The sequence below is a fragment of the Anas platyrhynchos genome, chromosome 2 (genome assembly GCF_047663525.1).
Source record: "Anas platyrhynchos isolate ZD024472 breed Pekin duck chromosome 2, IASCAAS_PekinDuck_T2T, whole genome shotgun sequence".
NCBI lineage: Eukaryota > Metazoa > Chordata > Aves > Anseriformes > Anatidae > Anas > Anas platyrhynchos.
The window spans coordinates 89,357,560-89,375,435 of record NC_092588.1 but is presented as its reverse complement, the minus strand read 5'-3'; the positions used below and the strand labels follow the sequence as shown (position 1 = coordinate 89,375,435).

Sequence of the window (17,876 nt, the reverse complement as noted above, 5' to 3'; positions counted from 1 at the left end):
CTTCCTGTTGAACACCAACAATAGTCTTCTACAACAAATCATTATCCCTGGCATTTATAGTAAAGGTCTACTAGTGAATCTGCACTAGAAAAGAAAGGAAGAGAACAAGAAGACAAACACCAGCCGCTCAGCAAAAAGCATGACTAGGATATCAGACATATTATGGATAAGAGTGTCATGAATTGGCAGATGTAGTGAGGAATGAAGTTGTTCATTATTGTTGTGATTAAATGAGCACAACACATTGGGATTGCAGTTTCAATACCAGAAGCTCAGTACTAATGCAAAACTGAAATTCAAGATAATGTTTTTAAGTAAAAGTGTTCATTGTCAAAAGTGTAGTAAAAAATGTTTAGGAGCTAAAAAAAGGAAATGCACAGATACTGTAAACATCAAGAATTTCTTGATATACAGCACTAAAATATTTATATTCTGACAACAGGAAAAATATGTTAGAAGTTTTACTTACTTTGGATGGGTAAATTCATCCAGTAGGACAACCTTTTCTATCAGGTCTCCACCAATGGTTCGGGCCAACTCATAGAAATCATTCTTGGAATATGTCTCAGAAGGCAGCCAAAAGGAGATGTCATTAATCAAAGGTGGGTATCTACTGAGTGGCTAAAAAAGACCAAAAAAAAAGATTAAAAAGATACTTTTGCAAGCGTCTGGCTTTGTCAGGAATACCTATAACTCTGTTTTGAGTTGGTATAATACACACAGTGCACATTTTGAAAGCTTTCTGAAATACTTTTGAAATGCAAGCTGACCTCATAAACAACTGAGATACAGGACTTTGTACTAGAAAATTTCTTTTAAAGATCCTTTCATAACCACTTCAATTCATTCATTCAGAGGAAAAAGACTTCTAGCTGCCAATTCCTCAAACTCACTCAATCTTCTGTTCTATCCTCAGCCAACACCTTGCAGGTAAATAACAAAGATGACACCTTTGGTCTTCCCCCCAACCTCTCTTTTTTTTTTTTTTAAATGAGGTTGAACTTACTGGTGCACTACAGTAAAAACTTGTCTCCGAAGTTTGTATAAGCATTAATTCTGCTAATTATGAGCAAGAACTAAATTAAAATACCTTTTTTTTTTTTTTTATTTCCCCTAAATGTCTTGTTTCTGAGATTCTAAAAGAAAGGAATAAAAGAATAAAAGAAAAAACTTGCATTTGCTAAAATTAACATTTATGAACCTGACACCCAATTTTGTTTCAGAGCTGCTTGAAAGGAAGAGATCATTTTAATACAACTATTCATTGGGTAAAATTTCACTTTTTAAAAGCCTTTTCCCAATTTTTCACAACTTCAAAAAACCTTACCATATGAACATACAGAATTTTTATGTATTTTGTATTGTTAAATAACATTTTTTATCATTTGTAATGTCCAATTTCATGCTAAGAAAGTCATATAAATAGGTGCCTGCATATTGGAAGGTTACAAATAGGGACACACTTTGGCTTAAAGAGAGGGATCACTTCACTTCCCAGTAGATCTTTATAGGTTTTACACAAAAAATGTATTGCTAGTAGCATAACTATTAATTCCACAAATACCACAACAATCTCTTAAATATAAAGGGGAAACCATAGCATCTTCGCTGCAGACAGAATGGCCTGTTTTTGTGGTCAAAACAGTGCATCTTGTTACTTGCAAAAAAAAAAAAATAAAAGGAAGAGAAAGAAAACAAGACAATTATTAATTTTTCAGTTTAGATTAAACTTCCCCGGAGTCAGTGGGTTTCAGACTTTGTTGAGGTGTTTCCCCCTTTAAAGAAAAGAAACTGGCAATGCTCTTCTTTCATGCCATCTAGGTCATGCAATATCTTACTCCTGCCTTCCATTAATGTATTGCATTTGGATTTTGTGTACTTTAGCACAAGGTTTTGGGGGTCTGAAAGAGAAAACAGCGTTTCTTATTTTGTGTGTGTGTTTTTGACAGATGTGGTGTACACCTTGGTCCATAGATCATAGCATCTCACTCAAAAATGTATTCCTTCCCTGGGAATGTTTTATGATGCAACAGTGAAATCCTAAGTGAATACCTGCTCAAGCAATAAACCTGTTAAAAAGGCAAATTTATAGCATGCTGATTTACACAAATCCTGGTCTGTACAGTGTAAACCAATCAATAAACATATGATTAGGAATACAATGTAATCTTAAAATTAATACCTTCCCTCTCCAACCCGGTAAGTAAGTTTCGAATTGCAAAGAATTATCCAATGTGTTAAAGGAATTAAATTGCCACATGAATTCATATCCTGTACATCAAATTCAAAAAAAAAAATCATACAATAAAGCCATCATACAACAGCTGTTGATGAAATACCAGAAGTTAATGAATTAAATGTAAACATTGCCTCTGCTGCATCAAAGTCACAGCTGTAAATGTTGGAAATACTCCTCCACCAACAACCTGATACACAACTTAATGTTAATAAAGTTATGACCCTGCAGTAGACACCTATATTCTCACCCCAGACTACCACTACATTTACCAGTGATATATTTCAGTAACCTACTGAGCATGTTTCAAAGCTTGTAGGGACTAATCAAAAACTCCCTGAACTCCCAGCTTCACAGCGTTTAGTTTTCAAACATATGTGGCTCATGAGCCTAAGCATGACCACTCAGTTTGGGCACGTGGTTTCTTTCACTCCCACAGAAAGAAACTGAAGAAAAATGATTATATATTCAAGTAAGTCAGTAATACCTAAAACTCAACAGGAGCAGAGTACCCATAATTCAGAGCGAGTTAGTATTAGTGAGTATCAATTTCAAAAGCAGCAGGCACATTAAAAGAGCACTCTCTTTCCCACTCTAAAAGAGGTGTACACAGGGACCCAGTATGGCTAGATCTTGCAAACTTACCTGAATACTGACTTAGACTATAAGTGTCATCAAATTCAATATGAGAAAATTTATTCTGAGTTGTAGTAATCTGCAGGATCTGGTCTTCCTTCTGCTTTACCAACTCTATAGGAAAACTGTTTCATTGAGTAAAACCATGGTGTTACTAACTTTGATACAGAATCATAATTTTGTGTGCACACACTTGAATATGCTTGTGTGTGTGTTGAGGAGGGTTATGTGGAAGGACAAATGCTTAAAGCAGTAAGCATAACTTATTTATTATTAGATACTTACGCATTATCAGAGCCTTATAATACTATATATATATATATATATATACACACACACAAGAGAAGGCAACGCAAGGCAATAATCCCATATTGTACTTTCCGTTCACCACCTGGCTGCAGTCAATATCATTGCAGAAAGTATATCAACACTAAAGTCAGTATAATGATAACATTCCTAGCTCTCAAATGTATTGATCTGTTTGTTTTAGAGCTACATGAGTTACGTAATTGTTTATTAGCCACACTTAAAATGTGAAGAGCATAGGACAACCATTTCCAGATGGCAGGTCAGAATGAAGTTACTAAGGTTGCACAAAGACAACCCGGCAAACACATCCTGTGGCCTAACAAGTCCAATTGTCAATACTGTCCTCCTGTCTGAACTCCCCTGCCCTTGAACAAGAAGAGTCTAAAGCCTATCAATTTTAATGGCTCTTCAGGTTCAAGGCAAACAGCAGCTCCAAAGACTGTTTTCTTATGAATTTACAGACGTTTTAGAGACCCCTCTCAAGCATCACGCGTTCTTTCTACATTTTTGTCTCAGCTGTCATGTCCAGCCACCACCTCCAACTACCTGTTCCTCACAACTTTGGTTGTGAGCACTTCTCCAGCAAAGCACTCAGAGAAGCCAACAGGACACTGGTCCCAATTCCCAGCATACCACTTCCATCCCTCATTCCACCACCTGTTCAGCCCCCTCATGTGTTTTTTTTTTGTTGTTGTTTGTTTGTGTGTGTATTTGTTTTTTAAAAGATTAGCACATAACCCAAAATAGGTTCAGGAGAAGGTAGAACTGATCCCACCAGCAGAACGCTGCTGCCAGGCACCGGTCAGCCCGGGCAGACAGCACTGCTGACACAGGCAGCTCGGCACCATTTCTCCGGTCACATCGCAGTTTTGTCACCATGACACTACTTTAATGTTGCATTTGCTTTCCATTTCTACAAGAAGGACATGGACCTGTCAGAACGAGTCCAGAAGAGGGCCACGAGGATGATCAAGGGGCTGGAGCACCTCTCCTGTTAAGACAGGCTGAGGGAGTTGGGTTTGTTCAGCCTGGAGAAGGCTGTGCAGAGACCTTACAGCGGCCTTCCTGCACCTACATGGGACCTGCTGGGGATGGACTCTGTGTCAGGGAGGGTAGGAACAGGACAAGGGGGAATGGCTTTAAAGTAAAATAGGGTAGATTTAGACTAGATATAAAAAATAAATTCTTTATTCAGTGCTGAGGCACTGGCACAGACTGCCCAGAGAAGCTGTGGATGCCCCATCCCTGGAGGTGTTCAGGGCCAGGTTGGATGGGGCATTAGGCAACTTCATCTGGTGGGAGATGTCCCTGCCCATTGCAGGGGGTTGGAGCTGGATGGGCTTTAAGGTCCCTTCCAACCATTCTGTGTTTCTAAAACACAGGTCTGTTCCTCCACCACTGCAGTTCACAGCCTGGTGCAGCTAGCTGAAAATTGCATTGACCAGCGGTTTATGTATAATACGTGCCGGATTAAGAACTTCAGCATGTTGAGGCATTGGTAGACAGCTGGAAACACTTGGCCTCTGCATGGTGCCACCCTAGGGCTCTACTCTTGATGCCCTGACAAAAGCAATCATGTGGTTACCAGCAGAGTCACCTCTGCTCATCTGCACAGGACAGTCAGCTAGCCTGGGCCCAGACACCTCACCGCTGTGCAGGAGAGAGCATAGCAAGGTGGAAGCTACCTCCTCTTAAGGAAAAGGGCTGGAGACGGCACACAGGGAGTGGTGGTAGTGAACCAGCCAGCACAAGGCCACAGAACATCTTCAGCCCAGAGTTCTGAAAACAGGAAGGCCCTCAGGGCTTTCCACAAATATTTAGTGTTAGCAAAAAAATACATTTTTCCAGACACAGTAATTATGAGTGCAATATGTTGAGGGGACAGGAGAAGTTTTGCGATGTGGCTGTTCACTCAGGTGCTGCCAGCTACAGCTGGGGTGACACAAACAAGGGAACTACGAACATGGCAGAGGAAAAAGCTGTAGCTGCGTTTTGACAGCTGTGACACAAATGCAAGGTTAACAATGACAAGTACTAAAAACTGGGTTAGCAACTACACAACAGCCAAACTATTAAAAAGCCAACCATGCTTTACTGCCATCAGCAGTCTAGTCAGAAAAATACGAGACTTAGCAGCATTGTGGCTGCCAAGCTTTAACAGCCCTGCATTGCCCATGTTTTGAAAAAATACGTATATAAACTCTAGAGTGTTTCAGTGTAATGTAATATTCTCATTGAAATGAAAGCTACATTCCTGTAACAGCTAAACTTTTCTTAATATATTCCAGGCTGAAACAACATTCAGTGTCATCACAGGAAATTTAAACACGCAACAGGCACGAAATTTGAAGTTGCAAATTTACAGCTTTAACTTAGCCCCCTGCATATAATGAAGTATCCTGTATTAGTGTGTATACTGCTGGATTTACACTTTTGTATTTATGACCAGCGTAGACAAATTAGAGTTGCTGCAGGAAACATAATTTTGAATTTCTTGGTTGTCATGGCTTAAAATTCGCAGTTACAATGTTCCACTATGATAAGTTTTCTCTGCTTTCCTTCACGGAGTTATTTTTTTCTTAGTTATATATAGTAAGTTCTATATATTCATATGTGTATACACCCACACACATATGTATATATTTATGTACAAACATGGGCACGCACACATATCAAAAGGAGAAAATTGAGAAATTTCAACAGAGAGCTTTTATAAATTCCGGTAAGCAGATATGCAGATATGTTCAGGGATTAAACTTTTAAAAACAACATGAAAAGACAAGTTTGGGAGCGACGCACTGTTCTGTCTTCCTGAGGGGAGCTGCAGAAGAGCATTAGACTGCAGCGATGCTCCGAGCTTCTCCATGCACAGAGGCACGCACAGTAGGATCAGACCCGTTCAGACAGCAGTCTGCTCCCCTGACAGAGGTGCTCATCTCTGCAAGCTCACAAGATCACATACAGGTATAGGGAACACCACGTGTCCATGGGAACATCAGCTGTTCCTTGTTTCAGGCACTCTGCTTATATATAGGGACCATATTCTGAGAGGAAGAGGTTTCCTTCTCGCATGGGTGAGAATGCTCTGTCCTTGGTTTGAAGATCATGTGAGCGTCTTGAGTGCCCCAAACGCTTTCAGACCATGAATTCATTCACTATTCACCATTTCTCATAGAAACAAGGAGAAAAAAGAAGAGCACAAAGGAAGCAAATGTTTCAAATGAAACTAAATGTTTCAAATGAACTAAAGTGTACTTTTTTTTTTCTTTTTCCACCCTGTGCATAATGTGACTGAAGATCTGTTACAGAAGAGTGGCAGGAAGACCAACAAGGGACTAAAATTCAGGGTGGATAGGTCTTTAAGTAACTATTAAGCAGAGTGATCCAACCACATTTTTGGTTCAGCAACTCTCATTACTATCAGCTGGATCAGTAAAATTAGAGAAGGATCACACTGCTTTCACACTTGCTGTTCCGTTTGCCAACACAGTAGATAGTGTACTTGAGCTGGACAGTTAGATACAGCATAACAGGTCTTTTGTCTTAAAGGAAATTGCTTCTTTCATGGCATTCTGGTAACTATAGTATTACTGAAACAAATATTCTTTCTTTTACTACTTTAGTGATTTATTTTTTTTTTCATTTTAAAGCAAGTATTAGGGACAGCATAAAAAGCTGAGCTACTGAACAGAACTGGGTGTACACCAGCTTACACACAATTCATCATAGGCACGGCAGCAGTACCACGCAATCAGGACTTCTAGGGGCTCTGTGATGGGGAAAAGCGAATTTTTTTGTCCAAAACATTCCTACAGATGTCCCCATTTTCCCCTCTTGTTACTTTCTAACCAACCTAGTTACTTCTTGTTCCCAAAAGTTCTGATTTGCGGTCATTGACTGAAATGTTTGATTTCCAAGCTGTGTTTAGGAACCCCAGTTACGACCTTGTTCTTCACTTCCAGAAGAGAACCCAAGTGAAAGCTACAATCTGCCACAAGAAGCGTTTGCCTACCAATACTGCAGCTGGATAGACTTGCCAGCCCAAATCAATCAAACATTATTCCAGTTTCCACTCCAGCCACTGCAGTTCACATCCCTTCATTGGGACAAAAAGGAGGATGAACGTCAGACTCCCCTCTAGAGATCAATACCTTGAAGAAAGTCATGTGTCTGGCAGAAAGACACACTTGTTTGTCAGCAGCAGCCTCCATAATTAAAACAGCATTGGGTTACAAATCACTGCTGTTCCTCACCTTGACAAAACACTCTCTTTGCCTTTACCTCCCTCATCCCTGGGGAAAATCAGTAATGGAATTACAGAAATATAGGAAGTACCTTGTGGAAAGTACAAGAAAGGAAACAACATTATCAAGAAACACAGTAAATTGAACTGCTGTCAAATGTAAAAAACAAGCAAATGCTGTTCCAGATGCAGGAAGAATAGGGAGGTGCCATGGGGCATTGACTGACTTTCTAGCTAAGTCTCAGCCATCAGTGAGGGAGGGAGCAGCTGCAGCCCATCAGCAGGAGCTGTGGCTTCCTGCACGGCCAGGTCTGTGGACCAGATCCCTCTCAGCTGTGCAGTGCAGGTGGCCATCCAAGCTCCATCCCCTTCCCACCTAAGCTAAGCCCCATGGGGTCTCATTGAAGATGACAGTTTCTCTCTTCAGCCATGTTACAGGTTCCCTGAAGATGCAAAAACAAGAAAAGAGCTTAAACGCCCTGTGTAAGTGATCACCAGGTGATATCATCTCCGTCAGTCACCTTTTCCAATACTAATGAAGAAGCAAAGAAAAAAACAAACACAAAACAAGAGATTCATCACAAGTGCACACACACGTGCACGTGCACAAGAATAAATATGACCTTTCTTGCTAAAAGTTACAGCTTATTATAGAGAAGTCTGCCTGAAAAAGCAAAGTCAATACCTCATATGACACTGAAAAATTAAGATGGGTAACAGCCAATGAAAAAATTAAACTCGTTAGGTAAGCTGCTCCACCTTTTCTAAGCGCTAGGAAGAATTCACAAGAAGACTGATGCTGTGGCCGAGTGAGTGAGTAGAAAGCTTTTAGGTTGAAGAAGTTCACCCAGAATTACTATTAGTTATTACACCTCTGAGGTGCCACTGGAAGGAGACTGTGTTCTTAAATACAACATTGTTTTAAATTGCAAGTATTTTATTTTACAGTCAAGCTCATTTAAATTTGTCACAGACAATGCTCCAAGTTTAAAGCTGCAATACACTTTTCTGAGTGCAAATAAATATTTTAAATAGACCTTACGGTAAAAAAAAAAAAAAGAGAGAGAGAGAAACAATGCATGGATTTTTTGATGTTTTCCACATACAAAAGAGCCACTTGTATTGCCACTGAAAAGCTTATTTTTATATTACAGTAAGGAATTGAAAAAGTGCAGGAAGACATAAAGAAATAAAAGGATTGACCTACTCTTACGAAAAGCAGGGTTATCACAGTGTTGCTGTGCACATAGTATAACAATATTTCCAGGAACCCATGCACTTGAGTATCTGGATATGCGTTGCCACTTGCAATCTGATTATGGAAAAGACAAAAAGATGAATACAAATGACTCAATACTGGTGAAGAACACACCGCTCTGTGCTTGACTAGCTAAAAATAACTTCTTTTTCCCAAGAAGAGATAGGACTCACAGGAAGAACCACCAAAAGGGAATTTTGCTCTGCTACTCACTCTCACATCTTCTCAGCTTCTTACAACCCCCTTTTGAAAACAGCAGGGTGAAGAAGAGATTAGTTTGACATGTTCTTTTGGCAGCTCTAGGTCTATCGCGGAAAAATACATAGTCTGCTCATGCTTCTTTCCTCAGACTGTTGGTTGACAGTCTGCTGAGCAAACTGGTTTCATGGTGCTAATATTCTCCCATTTCACACACATAAATCATCATCACATCTATTGAAAGCAAATAAAAACTTCTTATGGTATCACTTTTTCATTTAAGCAGTTGCCATCAGAGAATTGTTCTGACACAAAGAGGAACAGATGGGACGACCCATGTTGTGGTGTCTTCTACAGAAAATGGGCAACACTGTGTCATAGGGAAAGAATCCAGCAGATTTGGAATCTTCAAAATGGGTACGCTGTATTATCTCTTCCCAGGCCCAGCCTGTGTCAAGAAAGTGGGATGGAGATGTATAAGTTTCCAGAGTCCTGAAAGAAACCCTTTTTTTTTTTTTTTTAAATCATGACACCTGGTGATAGCTGCTGCGTCAGCAATTTTGAAGCAACACCAAGCCTCATAATCAACACCTAAAACTGCTTTTTGCACAGTCTGTCCATATTCTGTCTGTCCTTTCTACCCAAATCCTTTACCTCCCTCATCCCTGAGGTAGAATCACTCTGTTAGGTTTTCTGTCGTAGGAATAAAAATGGGAGAGAAGACACAGACCACAGAAAACAAACTGACAGGGAATGAGGACTGTGTGTCCCAACCCTGCATTTTTCTAAGAACTATCTTGCATGGCTGCAAGGAACAGACAATAAACTGGTATAAACCAGCAAACCCCCACCTTCTCAGCAGACACTAAGGATTTGTTCTTTAGCAGTGCTGAGCACCTGCAGTTCCTGCAGAAGGCATTGGTTGCTGCAGACATTCAGCATTTCTCATGCTCACAAGTTGGGTTTCCTCATTTCTGTTGGTTTTGTTTGCATGTGGTGTGTTGTTTTTTTTTTATCATTATGCTTAATAATAACGCTGAGATAAATAGCTCAGTGTAGTAAAATACTGCACACATCAACAATTCATATAAAAGATTTATATCGAAATAAAAAATGCAAGCATTTGGAAAGAGACTGCAGCAATATGAAGATGTATTTCTTCCAAATACGTAACATAAAAATGGAAACAAATTGCACCCAACATTTTATTTCAGCTTAGACAAGAAATCTCATCTAATGTGCTGCTGATTATATTTCCTTTTCTCCTCATTAACTCCCCAATTCTGGAGAGCTCTTGTTTGAATGGTGAATCTCCAGAACACCTGAATGTGGCTTGCACCATAATAAGTACAATCACAAATCTCACAGGCACATGTGAGTCCTGAAAAAGTCCTTCTGTCCTGCCTAACAAGCTGTATTTTTTTCTTTCCCTTCTAAAAAGCACAGAGATTTCCAGACAACACTGATAATGTTTCATACTTCTTTGACAGAGGCAACTTCACATGGGGCCCTAGACATTGCTACAGTTGTCACAGAATGAGAAGAAAATGTCCTCATCCTTGCACCCTTCTCAGTCTTATGAGCTAATCTGTATTGTATGGAAAATACTACTGTAGATAACATCCAAAAAAAAAAAAAGTCTACGATCCCTAGGAAATTAAAAGAGCTTAACTGCTATGTACAGAAATTTATCTGAGCAGATGAGTTGTAGTTTTGAAATATTTTCCATGATTTCCAGAGCCTCTGAAACATATGGGTTTCCTTCTTCATTTGGAGAAAATGCAGTGCCACACACAGCTCAGGTTCCAATGTCTTCTGGCCAAATCCAGCATTTCATTCTTCAGAGTAGTCAACTTCATTTTTTCCCACACTCAGTACTAAATTCATACAAATGACAACCTCGAAAGAGGTAAGCTAGAGAGAGACTAAAATGAAAGGCTCTACTTTCTTACTCAACACTCAGAAGAGGGAGAAAAGTCTTTCATTTTTCCTTCCAGACAGACTTAGAGCATCCCCCAAGCTACATTCTTGTTATAGAGTAACACTTAGAAATAGAAAACGACAAAGATACCAAAACAGTCCAAGAAGCCAAGAACAGCCCAAGCCATAAAAGCACAAGAAGTACACTAAATGTTTAAATATTAAAATACAAAATGTAAAGAACAGTTATAGTGGTAAGTACACACCCAATGAAACCCCTATGAGCAGGATACTTGTCCAGGGATGCTATTTCTTTCTTCTTGCTTTACAAGAAAATTGGTTCGTTATTCCTGATTTAGGAGAAGAGGGGTATGTGGGGATAGTTATACAAAGCAAATTTAATCCACATGCAGGAGGATGCAAGCAATCCTCAGAAGAGGTAATTTTTTCCCATTATTTAATTTTTGAAAAATTGTGAAAGCAAGACCAATCCTCTGCAGCATACACACACCGAAACATGAGTAGTTACTTTTCACATTCTGTTTTAGGTAGTCACTACTATGATCCATAAGGATGAAAGCAATTGAGGGCAGGTACGATAAGAATAACACAGGTTTTCCCAACCGTGCCCTCTCTTGTTTGGCTGTTCTCTGTAGCCTAATTCATATTCTGATCAGAGAAGTAGGAGCTGAAAATCAGGGTTTTTATTAATACCATGTACTTCAGAAAGGTGCTGTTGTTCATGAATACACACACATGCATCCAGACGTATTATCCCCAGCCCTCATTTCCCTGTGACACTTACAGCTAAGCTGCAATGGCTAATCATGTTGCAGACGATGACTGTAGGGTTTAAGCATGATTTTAGAGACCATTTTATCAAAAGCTCTTTACAAGATGCATCTTTTGTGCACAAAACATTTGCACAAATGTTAAAAACAGCTATCAAGTAAAATAATCTTTAACAAAACCCAACTTTTACAGAAAAAATAATAAATAGAGCACATCTTTTCCTACTGATTTCACTATCTCTTCTAAACACTTATTTGCTAGTGCATGCACACTAATACAGACCTGTGAATCTCTAAAGCCACACACTTATATACTGCAAGAGCTTAGGCACATGTTAAACAGGAGTTTATTCTTTTATCAAACACATAATGTACACTCACAAAGATATATTTAACCTTGCAGTAGGAATACAGATTCTCACATTGTGATAATTACAGGACTGCCAGGGTATCATTGGGTAGACAGAGCACAAAACCATAGCCCCTGTCCTGAAGAGCTTTCTGTCCTGGGATGGTATTGGAGAGGACATGCTGAGGCAGGAGGTACACCATAACTACATTGCAACTGTAAACACCAGGGAAAACAGAATTATTGAGTAGGGAAACTGAGTTACTTGTCAGGTCAGGTCCAAAGACAAGTAGTTGTCAAGGTGGCTACTTCTAGCAAGAGTTCTATTCACCACACTGTAATTACACCAATATTTGAAAAATGTTGGCAAAAGTGTATGGGTCATCCTCCTTATTACCTGTATACTTTTGTAGACAGTAAAACTGAAAGCACTGAACATTCATAGATTCCTGCTGAAACCAAATGCAGCTGGTTCTCATAGTTACACATATCCAATCTGAAATCTAATATTATTTTAGATTTCCAGGTTTATTTATATTTAGTCAATATACTAATATAAAATTAATATAATATTAATTTTATGTGGGTTTCAGCATATATATCACTGCTGGAAATTGCTCCGTGGCTTATTTAAGCACTCTGTATAACCATTACACTTCATCATCTGGGAGGCAATAAAGATTGGTTGATATATTCAGTAGCAGAATTACTCATTTGTGAGCTGTTTGTTTTAAAGAGCCTCAACCAGTCAAACAGCAAATATACAAGGTTTAGAGATCAGAGCAAACCACAGTAACACATGCTTTTGGAAGCTCATCACACTTTTTCCAAAGTAATCATTTAAATAGTATCAGGTGTGCTTTGACTGGGCTGCACTGGCTTTTGCCAGCAGCAAAATGAATCTACACACTGTAACAGTACACCACAGCAGCACTGGTAACTGGAAATTCATTTTTGATTTACATGATACTGGAAGATTTGTTTCAGGGAGGACTTCAGCTCAAAACAGTCAAGGCTACAGTCACTTCTTTTCCTTTAAAAAGAAAATTCAGAAGAAAGTCCCCAGTGGTCTGTTCCCAGTTGCTGGGAATCTTTCAGTTGTATTGACAACATTCCTGCTGGGTATACCACATTTTCCAAGCGTTCACCGAGCATCCTCTAAACAAAAAACATGTTCTAAATTCAGTGATACCTGAGATGGGCATTCTTGAGGAACTATTTTTTTCTTTTGTTTGTGCCAAAGCCTTTTACTGGATACACTGTGGATGTTATCCATAAAGACTTGAGAGGCTGGATTTCTGCCATTACGTTTCAACAGAGTACAGAGAAGCAGAGAAATTGTGATTTTGACTCTTTCATTTGTTGTTTTAAAAAGTCAATGCTCCATTTTTTAAGTGAGAGTATTCTTACATGATTTGCACAAAGGACAACAGCAAACACCTGGTTTGGGAAGATATGAAGAGCCCAGTTTGAAATCCACAGGACACGTTTACAGACTCAGTGGCCTTTGGATCTCATGGGTAGAGCACAGTTGTCTTTCACTTTGGATGCCACCACTGGAGTCTAAGCTACAAAAAAAAATTCAACAAGAACAGCTGCATGTATTCATCCAAGTTACTTTGTCATTTCTCCTCTAGTCCTTGACTTTTCTTTCAATTACTTCCAGACTCCTTCCTTCTTTCCCCTCCAGGACTGCGGTTTTGGATCTCTTGGAGGAGGAAAAAGTGGAAGACTCCCGGTTAGCAGAAGCTCCTCTTTCCACCCAAGCTGCTCACCTCCCTCACTGATCCATGGCCTTTCCCTTGTGCTGCTTCCGCATTCAGGCCACAGCACTATCACACACTATTTAGCAGCAAAACCACCTTTGTATTACCTTTGAAAGGTCATGGAGATCAGGGGAGACCCCCAACTACTAGAGAAATATGAGTTGTGCCAGACTTCAGAAAAGTCCGAAGAGACAATCCAGAGAACTAAAGGCTGGTCAGCCTCACCTTTGTCCCTGGGAAAACCAGAGAGTCCTCTTGAAACCAGTTTCTGCACAAACAGGGGAAAAATAAGTAATTGGGACCAGTCAGCATGGACTACCAAAGCTGAATCATGCCCGTCCAGCTTGAATACTTCCTATGATGAGATTCTTGGTCCAATAAATAGTGGGAGAAAAGTAGATTTCATTTATCTTGATTTTAGAAAGGTTTTTGACACTGTCTCAGAAAGAATTATTGTGCCCAAGTTAGGACATTATTGTCTGGAAGGCTGGACAAAGAAATTCGTAAAAACATATAGTTGTATGGTTAGACTCAGAGACCATTGGTTAATGAGTTATTAATGGCTTCCCAGTAGAGCATAAGCAGAGCATTGCAGGTGTCTATACTGGGGCTTGTCCTGTTTATGAGTGACCTGGTGGTGGAAATAGAGTGTATCCTCAAAAAATCTGCAGAGTAACACCAAATACTGGGGGCTGATAAATTCAGTAACCAGGCTGCCATCCAGAGGGACCTAGGCAGGCTGGAGGAATAAGCCAAGAGGAACCTTACAAAATTCAGCAAGGACAAGCGTTAAGTTCTGCACCTGGAAAGGAAAAGCCCCCAAGCCACAGCAACAGAATGGGTTGGAGACTGACTGGCACATTAAACTCTTACTGCTTGTAACAGCCGTTTTGAAAGTTTTCTCTGTTTCAGCCCTACAAGGCACTGATCACTCTTGGTTACATCCTAGGAAGTAAGAGATCTCTGACCTGAAACTATTTAATCATTTAGGATACGCTTGACTTTCAGAACAGGAGCTAACCCATTGATTTAAATGGGACTGCTCGCAAGTTTAAGGCTCAGCATGTGCTTCAGTACTTTGCCTGACTGAGGCCAGAGGGCTCACGTTCCTGGAGCTTCAATACCAGCACCGGCTACAACTGATACAAGAGACAACACCCTGATGAGAGAAGACTTGATGATCAAGCAATTTCTAATCCAATCGCACAGCTCAGTACAGGGCCTCCACAATGAAGATGGTATTTTTGTCTTCTTTCTCTTGCTACCCAAAATGAAAAAAGAGCTTAGCAATGTTCTGCAGAGTATACAGGCAAACCTGAGATGATACATAGCACTGTAAAGGTTTTATTGACATTCACTTAAGATGATCTACATAAGTCATTCATAAAAAAATTCAACCTTCCCAAAGTCAGGCCAATAAAATATTTATGCTACACTGTCATCTATTCTGTTGTACCTCCACATGCACACAAACACACTTTATATATCTTCAATTACAGTAAAACTAATTAGACAATAAATCACAATTGAGGCTGTACCCCATTTGTTCAGACATACAAGTTGAATTTACATACTAATGGTTGTACATTTGCCTTTAATAGATGCACTATTAGAATGTAAACATAATAAATGAATAACCATTTAAGCATGGAGTTACCTAATCTTGATGAAAAATATCTGAAAATGTAGCACCCAGTGAATCTATTTACTCTTTTATTGGAAAATAAAGCTAATCACAGACTAAGAACCTAAATATAATTTATGGGGAATAGCATATTAATGATGGACCAGACAGACTCATTCTTTGCAGTGAATGTAGTAATATCATATTTTTTGAAATAACTGGCTTACACGAGATGCTCTCCCTTTCAAGCACAGAATAAAGGACAGACTATGATGGTTGAATTTACAAAAGTTTCCCCCTAGACCTGCAAGTGCATTTTATTTTCAGCATCTTCTACAGCTTCAGGACAAGCTACCTGTCTCACAGCAACAATCAAGTATGTGCACAAGAAAGATGCACAGGGATGATGACTGTCTCAGTAAACCAAAAAAGCACACAGAAACAAAGTAAAAAAGTTGCACTGTGTAACTGGGAACAAGAGTGCTCATGTGTTTAGCAAACAGAGCAAACCGGGCTACTGGATAAATCCTTTGTCATTAGAATAGGGGTCTAATTCCTTATGGCACACTGAGCAAAGGCAAATGGAAGTGAGTGAGGTTCAGCATTTGCTACCTAGCACAGGAGAAAGGCAAGCCCACCTTGTTTTCCTTCCCTGTATAACGAATGATTTTTTTACACAACACCTTTGCGAAGATGTCCTTTTTCTCATCTCTGCTGTCCTTGACTGTTCACTTTCCAAATCAGATACAGTCTCCTAGGTTAGGACCACAAACACCATTTTGACTACAGCTGTGCAGGAAGTGAATGGGGCGTCACTTCAAGCTGCTTGTCAGCTCTCTTCACTCCACTGCCAAAGGTTACTGGGCCCTCAGGTCTTTGAGCAGAGTTGTTCTAGGACTTCTGCCTATCCTGGCTCCATCAAAATGATCTTTGTTGGAAAGTCTACTGTTTTAAGCAGAAGCTAAGTTTTTTGGAGGGGAAAAAAAAAAAAAACACAACCGACTCTAGATAGACTGCATGGGCGAGCAGATACAAGAAAGGAACAGCCACTCAGGTGATGGAAGGGGGTGCTGAGTAGCTGGTGGTGCTAGGGCTATTGCAGAATATAATAGGGCTACTGCAGAATATTATAAATAACACAGAAACAAGGAGAACAAGAAGAAAGAAACTCTTATAATCTCACACAGGGGGGTCTGCATTTTAGCTAGGAATCTGGTCCAGATACCCTCTTTACTACTCCTTTTCTTCGAACAATATAAGCATACTTCTTTCTGACCTTAGTCTGGGCCACAGGGCTCACCTGTGACCAAAATAATTATTTAAAACCACACCAGCAGCAGCAACCACTGGCAGTATCAGATGAAAGTGACTTTGTGAGGAGAAAATGCATCAGCAGTCAATTGACACGACATGCCGCTTGCTCGCTGTGGCAGTGCAATGATGGAGGTTCCAGGAACTGTCCTGAAGTCCATTCGTCTTAATCAACACCTCTGGGCACACTGCACTTCATCTGAACTGTGAGTACCTTCCTTCCCTAAACGTCATTTCATTTTTGTACCTTTCCCTGAGAGTTGTCAGCCCACAGACACATCTTTTTCTTGTAAGAATGCAGGCTCAGCATGGACCGAAAAGCAAATACATGCAGCTCTCCTCAGAGCTCTGATGAACAGAAATATAACACAGCATACTAGATCAGATCCAAACCATTGTTTTACTATGTTACACCTTGCAGGGGCTCACTTTTTCCTGCCCTGTCCATTCTCAGCTTTTCATTTCACAGCCTGAACAGCAGCCCTACACATGAGTGACTGAAGGCAAGTAACTAGCCTCTGATCCCCCACACTGCTGTGACTTGTGTCAAATTATAGCTGGAGTGGTTTAGGTAATCCTCATCGACACCACAGTCTGATCTGTGGGGAGCAGCCCTCTAACACTGCTCTGCTGAGTGACCGCAGTGGTACAAGCACTGTCAGTTTTCTAGGCAGCTTTTTGACCCACTGAAGCCTACACGCATAAATTGAGCAACTGATGACACATGAAGAAGCCTGACATATTCAGGCTGTTAAAAGGCCGAAAACATACTTTAAGTCTCAAGAAAATATTCAAATTAAATTCCATTTCTGAACAAGAGTATATTTAGCCCAGCTGTTATTAAAGGTTACTGCTGTTCACTGTGGCCTTCATCTGTTTGAAGAACATTTTAATGAACAGAAAGAAAAATACTTGTGTTGGTGGATAATCAGATTATAAGAAGGAATAGGAAGAATATCAGAAGGTTGAGAAGTCTATCTCACTTAAGCACATGAAGAATGGACGTTTGCCTGGGCCTTGTGGAACTGTAGGATTCAATCTGTGTAATGAAAGGCTCTCAAAACATCTGGTCTGTCTTGGTTCAGTTCAGTCAGGCAGAAAAATACTGCACGGCCTTGCCTGTAGAAAATCAAACACTTTTCTAATATCCATCATGATTTCTTAAACATCAACACTGCAAGACAGCCTAAAAGTCCTCTTTCAAATAAAATATGAATAAACCATGTGATTCATTA

General features: G+C 39.8%; 1 protein-coding gene across 9 annotated transcripts in view; it reads right to left on the bottom strand.

The window, feature by feature from the left end:
* FARS2 (phenylalanyl-tRNA synthetase 2, mitochondrial) overlaps nucleotides 1-17,876 on the bottom strand; it is a 244,062-nt gene that overhangs the window by 79,194 nt on the left and 146,992 nt on the right. For all 9 annotated transcript variants that reach the window (XR_003495430.3, XM_027451612.3, XM_072035023.1 and 6 more), the window contains one exon: nucleotides 470-621. Coding sequence is in view for 8 of the 9 variants with exons in the window: in XM_027451612.3 (XP_027307413.2) it covers nucleotides 470-621 (152 nt within the window). In the remaining variant the exon portion in view is untranslated. The remainder of the gene's footprint in view (nucleotides 1-469; nucleotides 622-17,876) is intronic.